Source organism: Rhinolophus sinicus, chromosome 7, assembly GCF_057876585.1.
Source record: "Rhinolophus sinicus isolate RSI-liver-muscle chromosome 7, RSI-T2T, whole genome shotgun sequence".
Lineage (NCBI taxonomy): Eukaryota > Metazoa > Chordata > Mammalia > Chiroptera > Rhinolophidae > Rhinolophus > Rhinolophus sinicus.
In genome coordinates, this window is record NC_142507.1 from 35,046,694 (window position 1) to 35,066,493 (window position 19,800).

A 19,800-nucleotide genomic window follows, 5' to 3' on the forward strand; every position below is an offset into this window, starting at 1 on the left:
AGTAGGGCTTCAGATTCAAAGGGACCTAGTACAAATCCAGGTTCTAGTACTGAAAACTACTTAACATCTGAGACACAATTTATGTATATGTGAAATAGAGGTATCAATAATATCAATCCAAAATTACATGTGAGAATTAAAATAATTTATGCAAAGAACTCAGCAATTAGTCCAAGAAATTTAGCTACATATTATATTCATATATACAAAACTCTTATTTACTGGGCGGGCCCAGTGGCTCAGGCAGTTAGAGCTCCATGCTCCTAACTCCGAAGGCTGCCGGTTCGATTCCCACATGGGCCAGTGGGCTCTCAACCACAAGGTTGCCGGTTCAACTCCTCGAGTCCCGCAAAGGGATGGTGGGCAGTGCCCCCTGCAACTAAGATTGAACATGGCACCTTGAGCTGAGCTGCCACTGAGCTCCGGGATGGCTCAGTTGGTTGGAGCACGTCCTCTCAACCACAAGGTTGCCAGTTTGAATCCCGCAAGGGAGGGTGGGCTCCTCCCACCCTCAACAACAATTTGACCTGGAAAAAAAGTCCTGGAAGTACACACTGTTCCCCCAATAAAGTCCTGTTCCTCTTCCCCAATAAAATCTTTAAAAAAACAAACAAACAAAAAACTCTTATTTATTAATTGCATTAATGTAGTTTTATTGTGTTTCTAAATAAATGGTAACCTTTTAAATTTATTTGCAATCTGTAATCTGCGTCACACTGCTAGACATATGACAGAAGTTTAATAACATACTTTAAAACGTGATCAGCCAATGATAAGGTTAAAGGAATAAGAACAGCAGAAAAGCACCTGACTATGATATGGTCTTTATAAAAGAAAAAAGAAAGGAAACAATCATAGGGAAATAAAATAGCAGTCAATTTTAAAACATGGTATTCTAACACAGATAAATTAATCAGTGAAATATAGATATTAAGGCTCAACAAACAAAACTACTGTGTACACAAAAATAGAAAGAGTGGAAACACAAAATAAGAATATAAAGATCCAAGGAAGCAATTTTCCAATTAAATATGACTTTCTTCCACTAAACTGGATGTATTCATATAGTCTTTGACTGATTAACCCAAATGTCAATATTTCAATATTTTCTTCTCCAAATTTCACTTATGAATTAAGAGTTGGATGCACAATTTATCTCAGTAACACAGCAAAGTGAGCCTCTGTTAACTTTCTGCTACTTAAGTTTGTGAAGGGGGTGGGTGGGTGTGAACAGAGCCTTTGATGTGTAATGTTCTTGTCATTTACACACCAGGTGGCACTGCATGGTTAATCAGACAATCACATGCATCAAGATTTCTTACATATTTGAAGATAAAAAAGTAAATACACCAAAAATTTGTTTCAAAAACTTTTTCTTAAATGTCCACAGTAAATACTCTTAATAATGTACTTTAAAGGGTTATGTTATTTGAGTTAATGGTATAAATTCATCAGGATTCCAGTACTGTTTTTCCCATATACTAATTCCTTGTATAACTTAAACAATATTATCAAGTAACATGAGTTTAAGAAATTGAGAAAGAGTAATTTAACCAAAGTAGGTTCTCCCCTATTAATTTTTAATTTACTCATTTAAGTAAATTTGCGTCATACAATAAGAGCATTGGGGAATTTAGAACAACGTCATTTTGCTGGACACCCTTAGACAATTTAAAGGCAGTATCCGGAGAAAAAATAATTTGATATAAATTTCAATTGAATTTCTTTTAAACATAGTTATTACTTAAAATACAGTATTTTAATGAAGTCTTAAAAGTGATGGTCTTGCTGTAGAACATATTGCTTCTAAGCATTTAATGTCAAAAAGTGTTCAAATGTCAACGAAAAAGAACAGTGTTCATCTGATCTAATGCTGGTAGCCAAAGATGGCATAGCCTAACTTATAAAAAGTGTATATAGGAAATAAGTGATAAATAAGACACAAATTAATTTGCAAAGTTTCTCATTTCTATTCTTCGGAAAGATGATTTCTACAATGCAATCTAAAGCACAAATAGCCATGTACCTACTTTCCTCTAATTTGCACCAGCTTCTGCCATTTCCATATCATTTTTCAAGCCTCTCTTATTAATCTTTTTCCTTGTGTGTAATGGGTTCCCTTATTTTACCCACTTTTATGTACAGTGATTTGCAAAAGTGTAAGCTAAGCAGAGCTGTGTGGTTAGTGCTGTGCATAGAGCTATCCAGTAGTATGCCCCCAGCTCTAATTGGAAATCACTGATGTGTTGTACACATGTGTTCAATGTAATCAAAAATTCCAGATTCAACTTCATTGAATTGGGGGGTGGTGGTGTATTATGATATTCCCTAATTCCTCTGTGACACTATCGACTACCTCAGTGACTTCTAATTTTATTAATTATTCGAAAGATTTTCCTTTATCATCAACATCCTACCTCTAGAAGACAACCCAGAACTATAGTGAGCACCTTTTGTAAGTGCAGAAGTCAAATGTGACTTGTATACATCTTTTATTATCGATATATATTATTACAATTTTAGTAGTTTTTTCCTTCCTTAAAATGTGTAACATTTTTTTGGCACCCTCCATATATAGTGCTTGAACAATGAAAAGAACAAAAGAGTCTCTTTCTCCTTCAATTTAAGCAATTCATGTAAGTAAAATATATTTTCATTCCTTGAAATATATATATATATATATATATATATATATATATAGAGAGAGAGAGAGAGAGAGAGAGAGAGAAATGTAATAAATATTCCTCCATGTCTCCATCAAAAGAAATCCAAAGAAGTGTTCAATATTTTGAAACACAATTTACACTCTTTTATAGAAAGTGTTGAATAAAAAGAACATGGAGTATAGAATACTTGAAAATAATCCTTTTGCTGAATAAATTACTTCTTTTGACTGTGTTATGGAAAAAGTAGATGTCTTTTAATTAATTAAGTAATTAATTAATTCATAGATATTTAACAAAAATCTACAATGTTCTAGGAATTCTACCAGCTACAAAGGCCACTTTTTAAAAAAGATTTTGTTACATCACCATCTTCATCATACAATTCATATTAAAAACTGTCAAGAAATTAACATTACCTTTTCCAAAATGCTCAAAGAAAATACCTAATATTCAACATAGCAATATAATACTTTATGTAATGATAAAGTATAAATGTAAGAATGACATTAACTACAACATTTAGAATTTGAAATTCATTGCCTTTGAGTGGGTAATCAAAACCATAATCAGGTCTTTGAATTTTGTAAAAAAAAAAAACAAAACGAAAAGATATATCAGAATGCTTGGAAAGATCCATGAATTTAAAAAAGGCTAAATAGGGGCCGGCCCGGTGGCTCAGGCAGTTAGAGCTCCATGCTCCTAACTCCAAAGGCTGCTGGTTCAATTCCCACCTGGGCCAGTGGGCTCTCAACCACAAGGTTGCCAGTTCAATTCCTTGAGTCCCACATGGGATGGTGGGCTCTAACCCCTGCAACTAAAATTGAGCACGGCACCTTGGGCTGAGCTGCCTCCCAGAGGGCTCAGTTGTTGGTTGGAGCGCGGGCTCTCAACCACAAGGTTTCCAGTTCAAGTCCTCAAGTCCCGCAAGGGATGATGGGCTGTGCCCCCTACAACTAGCAATGGCAACTGGACCTGGAGCTGAGCTGCACCCTCCACAACTAAGACTGAAAGGACAACAATTTGAAGCTGAACGGCACCCTCCACAGCTAGGAGTGAAAGGACAACAACTTGACTTGGAAAAAAGTCCTGGAAGTACACACTGTTCCCCAATAAAGTCCTGTTCCCCTTCTCCAATAAAATCTATAAAAAATAATAAAAATTAAAAACTAAATAAAAAAGGCTGAATAATCAAGTATAGTTTCAAACTTCTCAAGAACTTATTACATTGTTCTTCATTTCTTCCTTTGTTTCCTCTTTTCTTTTTACTCTTTCAATGATTTTACTTTCAAAAATTTTATTCACGTGTCACAAAATGTGCTGAAATTGTGTACACAAAGATTTAAAAAAATTAATCCCAAGTCTTACATGTTTTTAACATAGTGTGTTTGTGCATGGAGTGGGGGAGTGGAAATACGCACACCACCAAAGATAATAAAAGGATAACTATATGCAGTCCTATAAATGACGTATAAAACATTTTGCTGTGTAGGAACACAAACTAAACATTTATCTCAGCAGGATGACTATGAAAGTCTTATGTAGGAAGTGGCATTTGAGATGAATATTGTAAGTATTGACTTTACCATGTAGAAACAGACTGAAAAATTTTCCCAGGAAAGGAAAGAGAGCCAAGGTACAATGGTGGGAGATACAGGTTACTTTTTAGGAATGGCTAGATAAATGATGGTGGGAGAGGCCTATAAAGTGGTAGATTGAAGGCTAAAAGAGTATATTAGGACAGCTATAGTAGGCAGTTGAAAGTCATACTAAGAAAATTTGAGTCCCTTTGCTTCTACTACTTTCCCACTGAACCTCATACACATGCACTCACATTCAAAACATCTCACCCTCACCTATCACTCCCAAGATGGCCAACGTCAGGAAGACAGGACTTTATCTCCTGCCAAGTCTCCTTCTTCATCAACTGGGTCTACTGTCTCCAACAGAAAATACCACTACCCTCTACCCTCATCTACTCTCGGACAAGGAGAAGAAAGTGAACCAACAACAAAATGCCAGGGTATGGGATCATCCAATTAAGATCAACTGTTTACATGTGATACATCGAAACTGTTTGCTTCAACTTTTATAGAAACCCAGCCTCACGGAATCTCTGCAAATCTATCTGTTCTTCAGACAATACGAAAACCAACTGAGATGCCACAAAGGAGAGAAAGAGGAAGCCGAGTCTCACATGTAGATACCATTTTTCTTTTTCTTTTTCTTTCTCTCTCTCTCTCTCTCTCTCTCTCTCTCTCTCTCTCTCTCTCTCTCTTTCTTTCTTTTTTGTCATTGGCTTAGGATTTAACTGAACCATGAAAAGAACTACCGAAATGTTACACTATAACATGGAACAATAAAGGTATTGGTATATTAATGTATAAAAAAAAGAAAGAAAATTTGACTTATTCTAAATGCAGTGATAACCACTAAAAATATCTGAAACATTTACAGTTTGTGAGCAGTGTTACCTCATATGGAGCGTTCTTCATATTACAGTATCATATTACTAAGAGAAGCAGAGTGATTTGGGGTGACAACAATTACCATCATAGGGAACAGGATTACTATTATTGATGTGATTAGCATTCCCCTAATATAATCAAACTGTTTAGGAATCAATGGCAGCTTGGTGAACTAAGAACTAGAACAAGGAGATTTAGAGGTCTTTAACATGGATTTACCTGTATATCTTCACAATATGGGCTCAAATAATCCAGATCCTTGGAATTTGAATATATATGTATATACCTTTTTTTTCTGTACTCGTACAGGTGACCAGTCCCTATTACCTGATTCTGAAGATTAAGATGCACCTTCTATAGATACTCGTATGTTAATATGATCAAAGAGTAATTGCCATACATCTATTTTATCTCCTTCTGGGGGATTTGCTTGAGCTCATTAAGTGATGATTTAATGAACTCTCAGCTGGAATTCTATTTTCCTCATTTCTGATTTCTTGGAAGCCACCTCACAATTATAATTGAGTACTTATAAGTGACACTAGATTAGACAATATTACAAATAAAAAAAAGCTGGTTGGCAAAATATTCCTGCCTTTTTTTTCTTTTTGCTTAAAATTAAGTCAGGTTTATTATTTTAAAACAGTCTATTCAGAATTGTGCATCCCTAAATACCAGTGAACAGAAGTAAAGAGGGTGGTGTAAAAACCTTACTGCATTTTCTTTTAAACAAATCTGATTGTGTACAATTTAGAAACTCCTGATTAAGAATAACTTTTTCCCGAGAAAAATTCTAGCTCTAAGAAGGCACAAGAGATTTAACTAAAGGCCATACTGTAGCAAATTTAATACCACAATCTCTCAATGGATTTTCTTTACTGTAATGACCTCTTCTTTACCTGCTACAATATTTGGGAATCATCACATTTAAAAAATATTCTTTTCTGATAGTAACTGAAAAAAACCAACTGGAGGCAACAATAAGTGAGGCTAAGTAGAAAGACTAGTTCTTGCAGCCATAGTTCTTGCAAGGGCCCCACGTTGGGATCCTTCAGTTCAACACCTCAAGGTAGTCAGGTGCCATCAGCTGATTTATTGGCTTTGAGTCACTGTGTCTATAACAGCTTTTTATATTGACATACAGATGTTTGCATTTGCTATGCTTTTCCTCTCTTCTGTATAAAATTCACTTTCCACATTTTAGTTGCCATTTAGTACTTTTCTTTTATCTTAATTTTTTATCCATAAAATAGAGTTAATATCCACTTCAAGAGCCATTTTAAGATTTAATGGCATAGATTATATTTAAAATTGAGAGAAAATAATTAAGCACATGATATTTTACTTATTACTACTACTACTACCAATATCACCACCATTAATACCATTACTCCCACTTGTTTATTTCATTTGTAGTATAATACAAACTTTACAGTAATATAATATCTATTTCTTTCTGGGTGTGTTCAGTGTTATAATAGCCCTCCACAGCATGTTTTAACATCCTATCAATTTATTTTGGAAAATAGTCAAAACAGTTGCATTACAAATCAATAATAAAAAATAAAAATAAATAAATAGTTAAAAATACTTAGTGTTCCAGCTATGTGCCAGACACATGGCTAGGCACTGAAGATCTATGAATAAGGCAGACAGAATAAGCCTGCAAGATTATAACTTCTAGTAGAGGAAACAAACGTGTAAGCAGCCAATTATAACACATTCAGAAAATAAGTGCTGTAATAAAGTACAAAGTTTAGTGTGGACATCCAGAAAGGAAACAGGAACATAATAGTTTGGGGGTTGGAGCAAAGGAAATGACTTCACTTATTCAGGCTAAAGAGTGAAGGTAGGGAGTGGATCATTACAAGAAAAGAGAACTATGTGAAGTTAAAAAAAGGACATCGAAGCTATGAACTTAACTATGAAAATAATGATAGTTCATGTCCAAAAACTGAGACCAAAAAAAATTGAGATGAGGTAAAACTGAACACAGTTAAAAACGCTGAAACACAATCTAATGGGTAAAGTGACTGGAGGCATAAACTGTTGACCAAATCATAAAGAGTCTTGAAAGTCTTACTTTGAGGAGTTCTTCTTGTATGTTGAAGAAAATAGGGAGCCACGGTGAGGAGGAGGGAACTTAATAAGGGAATGCCATGATAAAATCTAATTTTCGAAAGATCACTATTTCTGCTGTGTGAATAACTGTGGCCAAGGAGACTTGGTTAGGAGGCTATAGCAATGGTCTAGCAGCATTCAGGTAAGGGAATGGTAATAGTCGGAAATGATTTTAAGAACAGTCTTTGAGGCAGACACAAGTAGAATATCCTGCGGGGAGACAGTTAGCTATCTCCACATTTTCCTGCTCCCTTTGTGTCTATTGTGACTGTAGTAATAGATTTTACTGCTGCTTCCCCTGTACTCCTTTTTTTCTCCCAAGTATTAAAACCAAAAATTCAGAAAAAAAAATATCTGTCAGAAAAATATAAAAAGTTTTGCTATTTATCTGAGGGTGTCTTAGTGTATGTTCTTTCCCTCTCATGCTTGTTTAAACTTTTCAACGCCACCATGTTTTGTGAGAATACAAGAGGTAAACTACCAGAAAATGGACAATCAGAAAAGGCAACAAAAATGGGCCTTTTTAAAGCAAAGACTAAGGGTTCAGTTCTTCAGTCATCTAGAACAGTAGCTCTAGAATTTAATCACACTAAAGGACTTTAACGAAAAAAGAAAAACTATACTCAGGTCCATATACTTCTCATTCCCAAAATTGTGTGAATATTGCTGTTGGGATATTTCATGATTTTCCTGACTGAAATTAAAATCTAGGTAATTAAAATAAATTTTGATTTATTTACATTTTTAATTTCAGCATAGTGCTTGCAATATTGCAATATTTCAATACTTATTTAATTCACTCAACAGCTACTTATTAATAGGTGTTGGACATGATATGGCGACAGGCAGTTAGTATTTCAGGGTCTTTACAATGTACAGCACTGGCTTTCAAACATTGGCTACTAAGCCACATTTAAAAATATACATTTCATATTATGTAGTGTGCATATGCAAGAAAACATATCCAAAAAATACACATACAACTGAAAAATATTTTTAAGAAAATAACACTTGGCCTAACCATGTATAACACACTTTGATACTTTCCAGTCTTTCGTGTACATTTTTTTTAAATAAAAGATAAATTATGGTTATAGTTCATTATATTGATTATAATACCAAGCAAAGGGAACCATCCAATACTTTGAAAAAGCCCTTTTATACTGGATGTTCTAATTCTATTTCTGAACATTGACATTAACATACTGTGCAAACACTTTTATTTCAATAAAAAATACCAAAATTTCAGTCTTTTAAAAAATCCCAATTGTCTCCAAACAACGCAATACATTTTCAATAAGACACAGAGCTTAATCTCACTTATCTTGATTTTACTTAGAAGAAACAAAATCTCTCACGAACAAAGAGATGTAACTCTTTAAGTCTCACACTGATGTATGTACAATGAGATAATTTCTTTAACAGACACTGTTAGCATCAGTTAGGAAAAAGCCTAAAAGTGAGAAAGTTTTCACCAGCAACATCACACACAATATTAAAAATAAGAAACATGAGAACGCACTAGTATTAGCAAATGGATTTATTAAGCTAACCTTAATAAACTATATTTAATAAAAATAAAGTCACTTTTTTCTCTTATACAAAGTAACATATACTGGACAGTACTTATAAATATAGATCTATATATTGGAATTTCCAACTACAGTAAGATAAATATATTCCATTTTCTTAAGTAAACTCTGTAACCAATATATAAGCACTAAGTTCAAAAAGGGTTTTCTTTGCTACTAAGTGCTTTATTGATTTTTCTCAATAAGGAATCCATGTATCAAATACCAATGATGATGCAAACCTATGGCAGAGACCTTTCCTTCTTTTCTCTCTATAGCTCGAGCATCCTCTTTTTCTATAGTAACAGAAGTTTAATGGGGTATATGCCCACCCAGCTGAAGGCTATAATTCCCAGCATCCTTTGCTGCTAGGCACGTTTCTGTGACCATGTTGCAGACAGAGATAAAACTGGTATGTGCAAGTTCCCCTCCCTATTTTCCATTTTTGTTAACAGCAATGTGGACAAAGTGGCCATTAATGACCAAAGATGAAAATCCGGTATTGAGGATGGATCACACTGTTAAATGTGTGATCTTTCTTAAGCCTCTATTATTACCCTTTCTTAAAGTGCCCAAACCTATGTCCTAAATAATATGGAAGTCCTATTCCAAAATTAACTTGTCCAAACTGAGTGGGAAACAGGAAAATAGTGAGTGAAGTTTAAATCTGATAGAGACGCATGGTTAATGAACAAAAGCATGAAAGGACGTGAGGCTGCCCAAGTGACAGGCAGCTATATGGTAACAGAAAGGTCAAAACTCCCACCTCAGCAATCAAGAGCGTCAAATAAACAACTCCTGGAGGAGGAAGCTACTTGTCTTCTACAGACAGCAGCTTTTTTTTTTTTTTTTTTTTGACAAGATGAAACTTTCTTGTATATATTCATATCAAATACTGAAATAGAACATAACTGCGTTCTACACATCACTATACCAAAATGTCAAAAGATTTCCCAGCATGAAGATTTCCCAGCATGAAAATGCACAGCAACATCAATATGAAAGGACTCCACATTTTAAACGCAGTATTCACACCATTAGTGCAGAGTCAAATGGAGTACTGTGAAGGGATGTAGCATTATCAAGAAACATATGTAAGGGGACTTAATGGAATAAAATAAAAGGAAAAAAAAAAACCTGAAACATTAGATTCTTACAGATGGAAGACAGCACTTGGTTGAAATCACTCAGAGTGACAAACCTTTTAATTATTCCAAAATTTTGTTATAATTTGCTTCTTATATTATTGATTTAGAGCTATTTCAATGCATTTTTATTTATTTGGCCTCTATCTCTTCAGTACAGAGATTCTTTTTAGACAGCATTCATAGAGATACGCAAAACTGCACTGGCATATACAACTCCTTTAATGGAAAACATATCTTTTATATACAACTGCTGTAGGAAACCACAATGGTGAATTTCAAATAGCTATTTGAAAACATCACCAATATCTCAGACATATTGCTTGACTAAATTGTCCTTTTATTACCAACAAAGCATTTCTGAGCAAGTGTTTGTTGAGAGTAACAACAACTTACTGATCCAATGCTGCTTTTATTACCATGTTTCCCCAAAAATAAGACCAGGTTTTATATTAATTTTTGCTCCAAAATACACATTAGGGCTTATGTTTAGGGGACGTCATCCTGAAAAATCGTGCTAGGGCTTATATTCCAGTTAGGTCTTATTTTCAGGGAAATATGGTAGTAGAATATACTTGATAAATACTTGCCTTATTTCTTTATGTTAAATTCTCAACACAACTGTAAAGTTGGAAAAGTAAAACCAAAGTCTCTATAATGCCTCTCAAAACGGAACCTAGAGAAAATTTAAGACATTTTCTCCTTCCTAGTTTTGATCTACACAATGATTATTGTACTTAAATTAAGATAATATAGAAAAATGGTGATGACAATGGCATTCAAGCTTCTGATAAGAAGGAGGTCCAATACATTTAGAAGCTAGAAAATAGTGAAAATTTATTTTCCTCTCCATAATTCTTCATCTAAATGAAGGGAGTGACAGAAATGGTCTTAGGCTTGGTAGCAATTACCTAGAAAGGGATCATATGGCATACTGAAAAGAAAATTTGGTAGGCTAAGAAGAATTCCTGATGTTTTCACTCTAGAAATGCTATGAAAAGGGTTAGTCCCAAAACAAATGCTACCCAGTGTGTGATCACTTAAAGAGGTGGAACAGCTTTTCAATCTCTGAGTAGATTCATTACTTAGATATTCATATTCAAAGTGTGTGAACTGCAGAAGAGACAGAGAAACTAAATACATCAGGATGGATTTACTCATATGAGAGAAGGATACCAAGTTCATGAGACAAAGACTAAATTAAACCAACTGTTCTCTCTGGTCTCTCAACTAACAATAAGTGGGCAGAAAAAAAATGTTAGAAAAACTCAATACCTATAGGATATTTAGGTAAAATATGAAGCCATAAGACACATTGTGTTTTGCAGCTACGAGTGTCCATGTATATTTCAGAACTATGGTTATACAGCTTTCAAATTCAGCCAAATAGGAAAAGTCTTCAGGAAATTTTGAAAACAAATGAATAGAACAAGAAGACAAGTCAATTCTGTGCTTTACTATCAATATAGACATTTTGTTTGATCATAAAGAGAAAGCTACAGCATCTAAACGTCTCTGAGCCCAAATCCTGAGCTTCCATGTCATGACTTGAGAACATTTTGCTTCTTAGAAATGTTCACTGGTGATGATGCTACAGTGAGAGAATGGGAAGATAAAGATGGTCTCGCCAGAGTCTATCCATAATGCAGGTGAGACAGCACAACCAGTTGTAAAATAGACAATTTTCTCTGCCTACTTATTTCTGTCTACTATTCTCTGAACAGATATAACTTCTACCACAGACATGTCTGAAGGCAGTTATTCTGTATCTTGTCAGGAAATGTAAAAGAATATTATAAGGAAAAATATTTAAAAGTAAGCTACTCACCTATTCCTATGAAAGCAGCTTGGTATCCTTCTTCTTTCAAAGTGCGAAGAGTCACTTCATTCACTGAAAGGGTTTTACCGCAAATTATCTATAAGAAACAATATGTGAATAATGATGTTTTGGTATTTGATTAATAAAAGCTTAATTTCCAACAGCAAAAATAACAGAAACTTGATATATATCAATTTCCATACATGTGTAGAAATATTTTTATGTTTTAGTATAGAGGTTACATATACAAAGTGGTATATAAGTGGAACACTAACATGTTTTGCTTAAAGGCTAAGTGCATTTTACCTTTGAATAAAGTAGTGAAGAAAAGCTAATATATTTAAAATCACATCAGTAAAATTTCATAGCTTGATTACTATGTTCAAGGCACTATATGGGGGTGCTTTAAACAATGAAATGATAAATGAGACCATTTCTGCCTCAATGTGTAGTCAAGATATGTGCAGAAAATGTACACAAATAAATATAAAACAGAGTGTAATCAACACACGTCTAGGAGAATTTAGAGGAAAAAGAGATTCATTCTGGCTAAGGTCATAAGGATGAGGATAAAGGGAAGTAGTGGGATTTCAATAAGACATTTTTAAAGAATGGATAGAATTTTGACTGGGAACATTTTCCGGGGAAGACGAATAAACTCAGGAAACAGAGAGGAGCCATCCCTATTAAAAGTCACAATATTTTGTCCAGTTCCCAGACGTGAGTCAATTTTCAGATCTGGAATCTACTAACTGTAGAGGTGGCCAGCTCCTAGGAAAAAGGACCCTGCAACATCCAGGCAAATAAATACTGTGATGCTTACCCTAGTCATTCTCCAAAGGGAACTATGGTCATTTTCCTAGGTGACCGTATACTGGGTAAAGGGAAATAATCACACATTTCAAGGACATTGGACCCAGATTCTTCATTGATACTGATATCTGAAGATGTAAGAATGGGGACCTAGAGCGATGAAAGAAAAACCGAAGTCTGGCTAATGTCTAGCTCACAGTGGGCCCACTGAAATCCCAGCCCCAGTTAGTGATTCTTTTCTCAGTTTCAACTGCAATATCAAAATTGTTGTGTTTGTCAGCTAAAGTAACCCACATTGGATCTCTGTGCAGTAAGAGCTACAATAGCTATAATAATTAGAAAGGCCAGATAACTTCTAAAACCCTGGCTGAGGGTAAATCAAACATGTTATCATATCCTGGGGATGGATGCGATGAGGAGAGATGGTGGTGGTCTATGTTATATTTCTGTTTAATTCACCAGTCTCGCCCCTGCTGAGACAAGATGATTCCAGGAAAATAACTGTAAAGTACTAGAGGTTTGACCAAAGAGTAGCTCTGACTGCGGTTTCTATGACCAATGTGGTATGATTTCTACAGCCGATTAATAAGGCCACAGGTACAATGCATGTGGCATACTTTTCCATACTGCTTCCGAGGAAAGGGGATCAAAAATAGTTCACATTCACGGGGGAAAGATAATACTCATTTACAGTTTTGCCTCAAGAATATGTCGATTGTCGTGTAAGAGTACACATACTCTGAAATGACCTGGCCATCTCACAAAACACCACAGTGATCCGTTACACTGAAAACATCATGTAGACCAGACAACATGAGCAAGTGGTGACGGGTGTGCCAGAGACTTTGTTCAGCCACATGCGCTCCAGATGGCAGAAACGGAACTCTAGGATGACCAGAGACAAGCCCCTTGAGTGAAGTTTAGGGGCCCACTCATCAGTCATGTGCCAATATAGCCTCTCTAAAGTAAAAGGTTTTGCTGCAATTTTGCTCTCATTTACTACCATAAAGAAGGAAGTATAAGTGCCTGGTAGGCTTCCTTAGGTTCTGAAGACAGCATGTTCCTAAAAACAAGTTTTTAAATTAAGTTACAGAGGAAGAATGAATTTTACCTACGAAACAATAATCGCAACTAACCTGCATAGAGCCTTGACCAGGTGCAAGGTTATCTTCTAAATGCTGCATGTACAGACTCATTTAATCCTCACAATTAACCTATGAAGTGGTATCAGTGTCCTCATTTTACAGATGAGGGTACTAAGGAGCAAGAGAGTGTAGAGGACCTTTATCAAAGTCCCATGTGTACTCTAATTGCAGAGCAAGAGTAACAGCGACGCTCTGATGTCTTTGGAGGTTATAAGGAGAATGAAGGAGGTTACAAGCAGAACTGGCACTATGCCCAAAGGCACACAACAACACATTATACGAGGTGTGCCCTGAAAATACAGTGAATGCTTAAATTTTTAAAAAAAGAAGTATCACAGTAAAAGACACATTGCCATTAATCCCCCTCAAAATACTCCCCTTTACTTCAAATACACTTATCCCACCATTGTTGCCACTTTCTGAAGCAGTTATGGAAGTCCTCTTTCATGAGTGTGTTTACTTCATACTCCATCATGAAAACACTCCATGTCACACATTGCTCTGATAGATGGCAATTTCTGTCAAATAAAAACATTATGGTGTGTCCTCATCCACCTTATTCACTGGATCTGGCACCGTGTGACTTCTGGCTCTTCCCCAAAGTCAAAATGATTCAGGACATCAAGGCAGCCATGGCAGCACAACCAAAAACACTCATGAAAAAGGACTTCCAGACCTGCTTCAGAAAGTGGCAAAAACGATAAGTGTGTTTGAAGTGAGGGGTACTATTTTGAAAGAAATTAATGGCAATGTGTCTTTTACTGTAATATATATTTTTAAAATTTAAACATTCACCGTATTTTGTGAGCACACCTCATATGTGGATACCTACCAAACCTGTAGTGTTTTTGGAGTATAAAGTGCAAAGAAGAGAGACAGTAAGGGAAGAAGATCACTGGGACAACACCACACAGGGCCATTTTGTTTTTCTAAAATATATAGCATCATGTCATCTGCAAAAAGTGACAATTTAACTTCTTCATTCCCAATTTGGATGCCTTTTATTTCTTTCTCTTGCCTGATTGCTCTGGCAAGGACTTCCAACACTATGTTGAAAAGCAGAGGTGATAGGGGACAGCCCTGTCGTGTTCCTGAACGTAGCGCAAAGGGTTTCAGTTTTTCACCATTAATTATGAGATTAGCTGAGGGCTTGTCACATATGGCCTTTATTATGTTAAGGTATTTTCCTTCTATACCTATTTTATTAAGTGTTTTAATCATAAATGGATGCTGTATCTTGTCAAATGCTTTTTCTGCATCTATTGATATGATATGATTTTTACCCTTTATTTTGTTTATGTGATGTATCACATTGATCAATCTGCATATGTTGAACCATCCTTGTGCCCCGGGGATGAACCCCACTTGGTCATGTTGCATAATCTTTTTAATGTATTGTATTTGATTTGCTAGTATTTTGTTTATGATTTTTGTGTCTATACTCATCAAAGATATTGGTCTGTAATTTTCTTTTTTTGTGGTATCCTTACCAGGTTTTGGTATCAGAGTAATGTTGGCCTCATAAAATGAATAAGGAAGTATTGCCTTTAATTTTGTGGAAGAGTTTGAGAAGGACAGGTGTTAGATAATCTTTGAATGTTTGGTAGAATTCACTAGCCAAGCCATCCGGTCTTGAACTTTTGCTTTTGGGGAGGTTTTGGATGATGGTTTCAATTTCCTTACTGTTGATTGGTCTATTTAGATTTTCTGCTTCTTCATGATTCAGTCCAGGAAGGTTATATATTTCTAAGAACTTGTCCATTTTTTCTAGGTTATTGAATGTGGTGGCATATAGTCCTTTATAGTATTCTTGGAAGATCCTTTGTATTTCTGTGGTATCTGTTATAACTTCTCCGCTTTCATTTCTGATTTTGTTTATTTGCGTCTATTCTTTTTGCCTTAGTGAGACTATCCAGGGGTTTGTCAATTTCTTTAATCTTTTCCAAGAACCAGCTCTCTGTTGCATTAATATTTCTATTGTCTTTTCATTCTCTATTTCATGTAATTCCCAAATTTTTATTATTTCCTTCCTTATGCTGACTTTGGGTGTCATTTTTTTCTTTTTCTTCTAGTTATTTAAGATGTACTGTTAGGTTGCTTATTTGGGATTTTCCTTATTTCTTAAGATAGGCCTATTTCTTGACATAACCTGTAATGACATAAATTTCCCTCTTAATACTGCTTTTACAGCTTGCCAATAATTTTGATACAATGTATTTTCATTCTCATTTGTTTCTATGTATCTTTTGACCACTCCTTTTATTTTTTCTTTTATAGTTCCACCCTTTCAATTTGAGTCTGTATTTGTCCTTGTAGCTGAGATGTATCCCTTGAAGGCAGCATATGGTTGGATTTCGTGGTTTGATCCAATGTGCTATTCTGTGCCTTTTTATTGGTGAGTTAAGTCCATTTACACTTCGGGTGATTGTTGATATATGAAGATTTCCTATAGCCATTCTATCTGTTTTCTGATAGCTCAGTGTCTCCACTGTTCCTTTGCTTTTGTGTTTCTGTCTGTTATTTTATTTTGTGGTATTCTATGATTTTTTTCCCTGTTTCCTCTTTTTATATGCTATGTGTCACAGTTCTGGATTTTATTTTCTTTTTTGAGTGGTTACCATTAAGTTTACATAAAATTCATAAGTACAAGTACAGTAGGCCTTTTTCTTTAGCATGCATCTTATCTCCAGATTAACCCCCTTTGCAAATTCAGATTTTCACCTCTTCCCTTCTATGTTTGTATTGTCACAAATTCATTTCTGAGTTGCAGTAGCAAATTGTGCTCTCTCATTCTTATATTAATAGACAGAATACCTGTTGCAATGTTTATAAGCAGGGGGCAACCAACGTGAGATTAATAATTAATATTAAGAATTCTGGAACATATCAAATACCATAGAATAAAGCAGAACATTAAGTAATCGTGTACTATTAAAAATGTTTAATACTAAGTTTCTAATAATGTGTGTTATTATTAGAGTTAGTAGAATTAGATGCTATTAAATGTATCTGATAAGGAGGCTTTAAAATTTTAATTTTTACTTTTAAAAATAGATATTTTATTTATTTTTTTCTGATTGTTAAGAAAGTGGAAAGTTCTACTGGTTATTTTATGAAATAAACAAACTTAATATCAATATATGATAAAGGTTAGACATAAAAGCAAACTATAGGTCCAAATATGCTTGGTAAAGTTTAAGCAAATAGAAGAAGAATGCAGTTTGCAAAGATGAGCAGTAGAATGCCCTACCAATGAGTTAACAAGTAGAAATGATCCACAGAATACTTGACTTTAGGTTTAGATTGTCATCTGCCTCAGCAAACATATTCAAGAAAGACCTTCCATCCTTCATAAGGTGGTGTGTGTGTGTGTGTGTGTGTGTGTGTGTGTAAAGCAGGAGTTTAATTTACTAGTGGCAACATGTGATTTATCAAATGAGAATGAAGACATCTCAATCCTTCCATCCTGGGTAGTGAATATGTCTCTGAGTTTGTAACATGCAGGAAAGATCCACAGATATTTTACACTTCTACAGTCTATTTCTACCCTAGTAGGCAACTGTGCAACTGTGGGAGGTAAATAGTTGAGTTACAGTTTCTCTGTATTGAAAACTAGAAAGAAAAGTAAGTTGACTCTTGGCATTAATATATTGCGCTGGGACCAGGAAGGCTACATTGTGGATAAGCACTGTGGGAAAGGAGGAGAATAGCCCTTAGCACTAAGACCCTTCCCTGTTGGCGCTGAGCAATCTGGTTAAATTTCCCTTTAATAAAGCCTCAGACTCCCGAATATTTGCCATCCAATCAATAACTCAATCTCAGTCAGAGAGAACAAGGAGAAAGATAATTTTGTGACAAAAAAGTTACAATTTTGTTTGTATTACGCCTTGAGAAATCGGGCTGAGATGTGTAGAACTTCACTAAAACTAGTATTACAGACAATTACAGACATCACAAACATTCCTGTGTCTGCTATACTACGAAATCCTAACATTTGTTAAATAGATATGATGTTACAAAAATCACCTGATGGACATTCCGTTTGTATTTTTGTTCCTTTTATTCCTCTGTACTTTTATATATGCAATATTTTCCCAACTTGATTTTCTTAGATGGGGACTACAGCGTATATTATACCTTCCTTTAATGGCTTTAGTGATATATGACTGGATACTCAAATTGCTTATCTAAATTCAAAATAAAATTCACTCCACTTTGGCATAAAAGTTATCACTCAGAGTAAGAGTTATTACTATCAATATAAAGACTGAATATAATAAGCCCTGAACCAAGTTCATTGCAATATCCACTTTGGATTCGATGAAGACTTTCTTTATACATCCATAATATTTATTCATATATATATACAGAGGGAGCCAAAAAAAGGTATACACATTTTAAGAATGGAAAAAACTGTATTACAATTGTAATACTAAATATATACCAACAACGAAAGATGAATACAAGTCATGTGTATACATTTTTTTTGGTACCCCAGTATAGGAGTATATGAATATATCGGGGGTGCCAAAAAATGTATCCAAGTGGACACTTTGGTCAATGTTTCTCAAGCAGTAGTTCGCCGTCATCAGAAGTGTCTAGATGCTGGTGGTAACCACTCTGAGCACCTCTCGTAATTGCAGAAGTCAAACATGACTTGTATTCATCTTTTGTTATTGGTATATATTGAGTACTACAATTTTAATACAGTTTTCCTTTCTTAAAATGTGTGTACATTTTTTGGCACCTCCTGTATATATTATATTTCCTGTATATATTATATATATCTAAATATAATGTAGGATAAAGGTTTACAACTGTTTTGGAGTGGAACACTTACTTAAAATGAACTATGTGATACCCATTATAAAATATACAGAAAACAATGTACATGCTCTTCACATTTTTCTGACAGAACATTTGGCTAAATAGATTAAATATTTTTAGAATTTCTAAGACAGAAGATGAGATGGAAGAATTTAAAAATAATGTTTAGCTTTCTTTAGAAAAAAAAATTATTTTGTCAACTATTATCGGACATGTTTTTCCCTTCCAGTACAGATATGACGTGATTTTATATGTTTTCCAATAATATCCTATAATAACAAAAATGCTTGCTTCAAATAACTGTACTAAAAAAAAAAGGATGATGAGGAGAGCTTATCAAGGAAGAGATTTCAGTTAGGTATTTTTTACTGAACTCATGAAGCAGAACAAATGCCAAGCAATTACAAATTAAGTTAAATCACAATAGAATTTTATCAATTATTTGAAAATATTTATAGCCACCTAAATTCTGAATTGCAAAACCAACAGATAAAGAGTAAAGAGCAGATAATCTAAAAGATGAGTAATATCATCTGACACAAATATCAAAAGAGCCTTTGTTAAAGTCCACCTAGGGTTGAAAATAATTTGCAGTGGTCTATATTGAAATTTTTATAAAATCTCTTGATTTTATAAAAATATAACAGCTAAGAGACTATTTTTTACAGAATAATTTTATTATTTTAGAAATAATCCTTTGATATGAAATCAATTGAGAGTACACTCGATAAATTAAAAATTATATTTCCTGCTGATAAGTAAAGTGAAAAAATTTGAATTCGATCACAAGAATACAGAATCAAATAAAAATATTATCTGAAACAATTCTGTATAAAAGAGAAAAACAAAACTACAATTACTCAACAAAAATAACAATAATACTAATAAAAAAGATATGGATGCTGACAAGGATCTATTCAGAGAGAAACTAATCATTTTAAATTGTTTCATTATTCAACCTAGAAAAATGAAAATAAGTGTGTTACTCAAGAGTTTAAAAAAGAATAACAAGTGTAAGGATAGCAGAGGGAAAGAATTAATAAAGATAAAATCAGCAATTAATGAATACAGGAACATAAAACTCTGAGAGCTGGTTCTTTTAAAGAATACAGTAACTAGAGAAACCACTATCTAGTCTTATCAAGAAGAAAAGTTAAGAAAGCACAATGTACAGGTTTAGAAACACAAAAGCAAAAATAATCACAGGTACAGATTAGATATTTTTATC

At 34.3% G+C, this 19,800-nt stretch overlaps 1 protein-coding gene across 1 annotated transcript in view; it reads right to left on the reverse strand.

Annotated features, from left to right (window-relative positions):
- The window catches only part of DPYD (dihydropyrimidine dehydrogenase), a 797,040-nt gene that overhangs the window by 564,626 nt on the left and 212,614 nt on the right, over positions 1-19,800 (reverse strand). Inside the window, exon 8 of the mRNA XM_019747023.3 lies at positions 11,797-11,884. Within this exon, the coding sequence (XP_019602582.3) occupies positions 11,797-11,884 (88 nt within the window). The remainder of the gene's footprint in view (positions 1-11,796; positions 11,885-19,800) is intronic.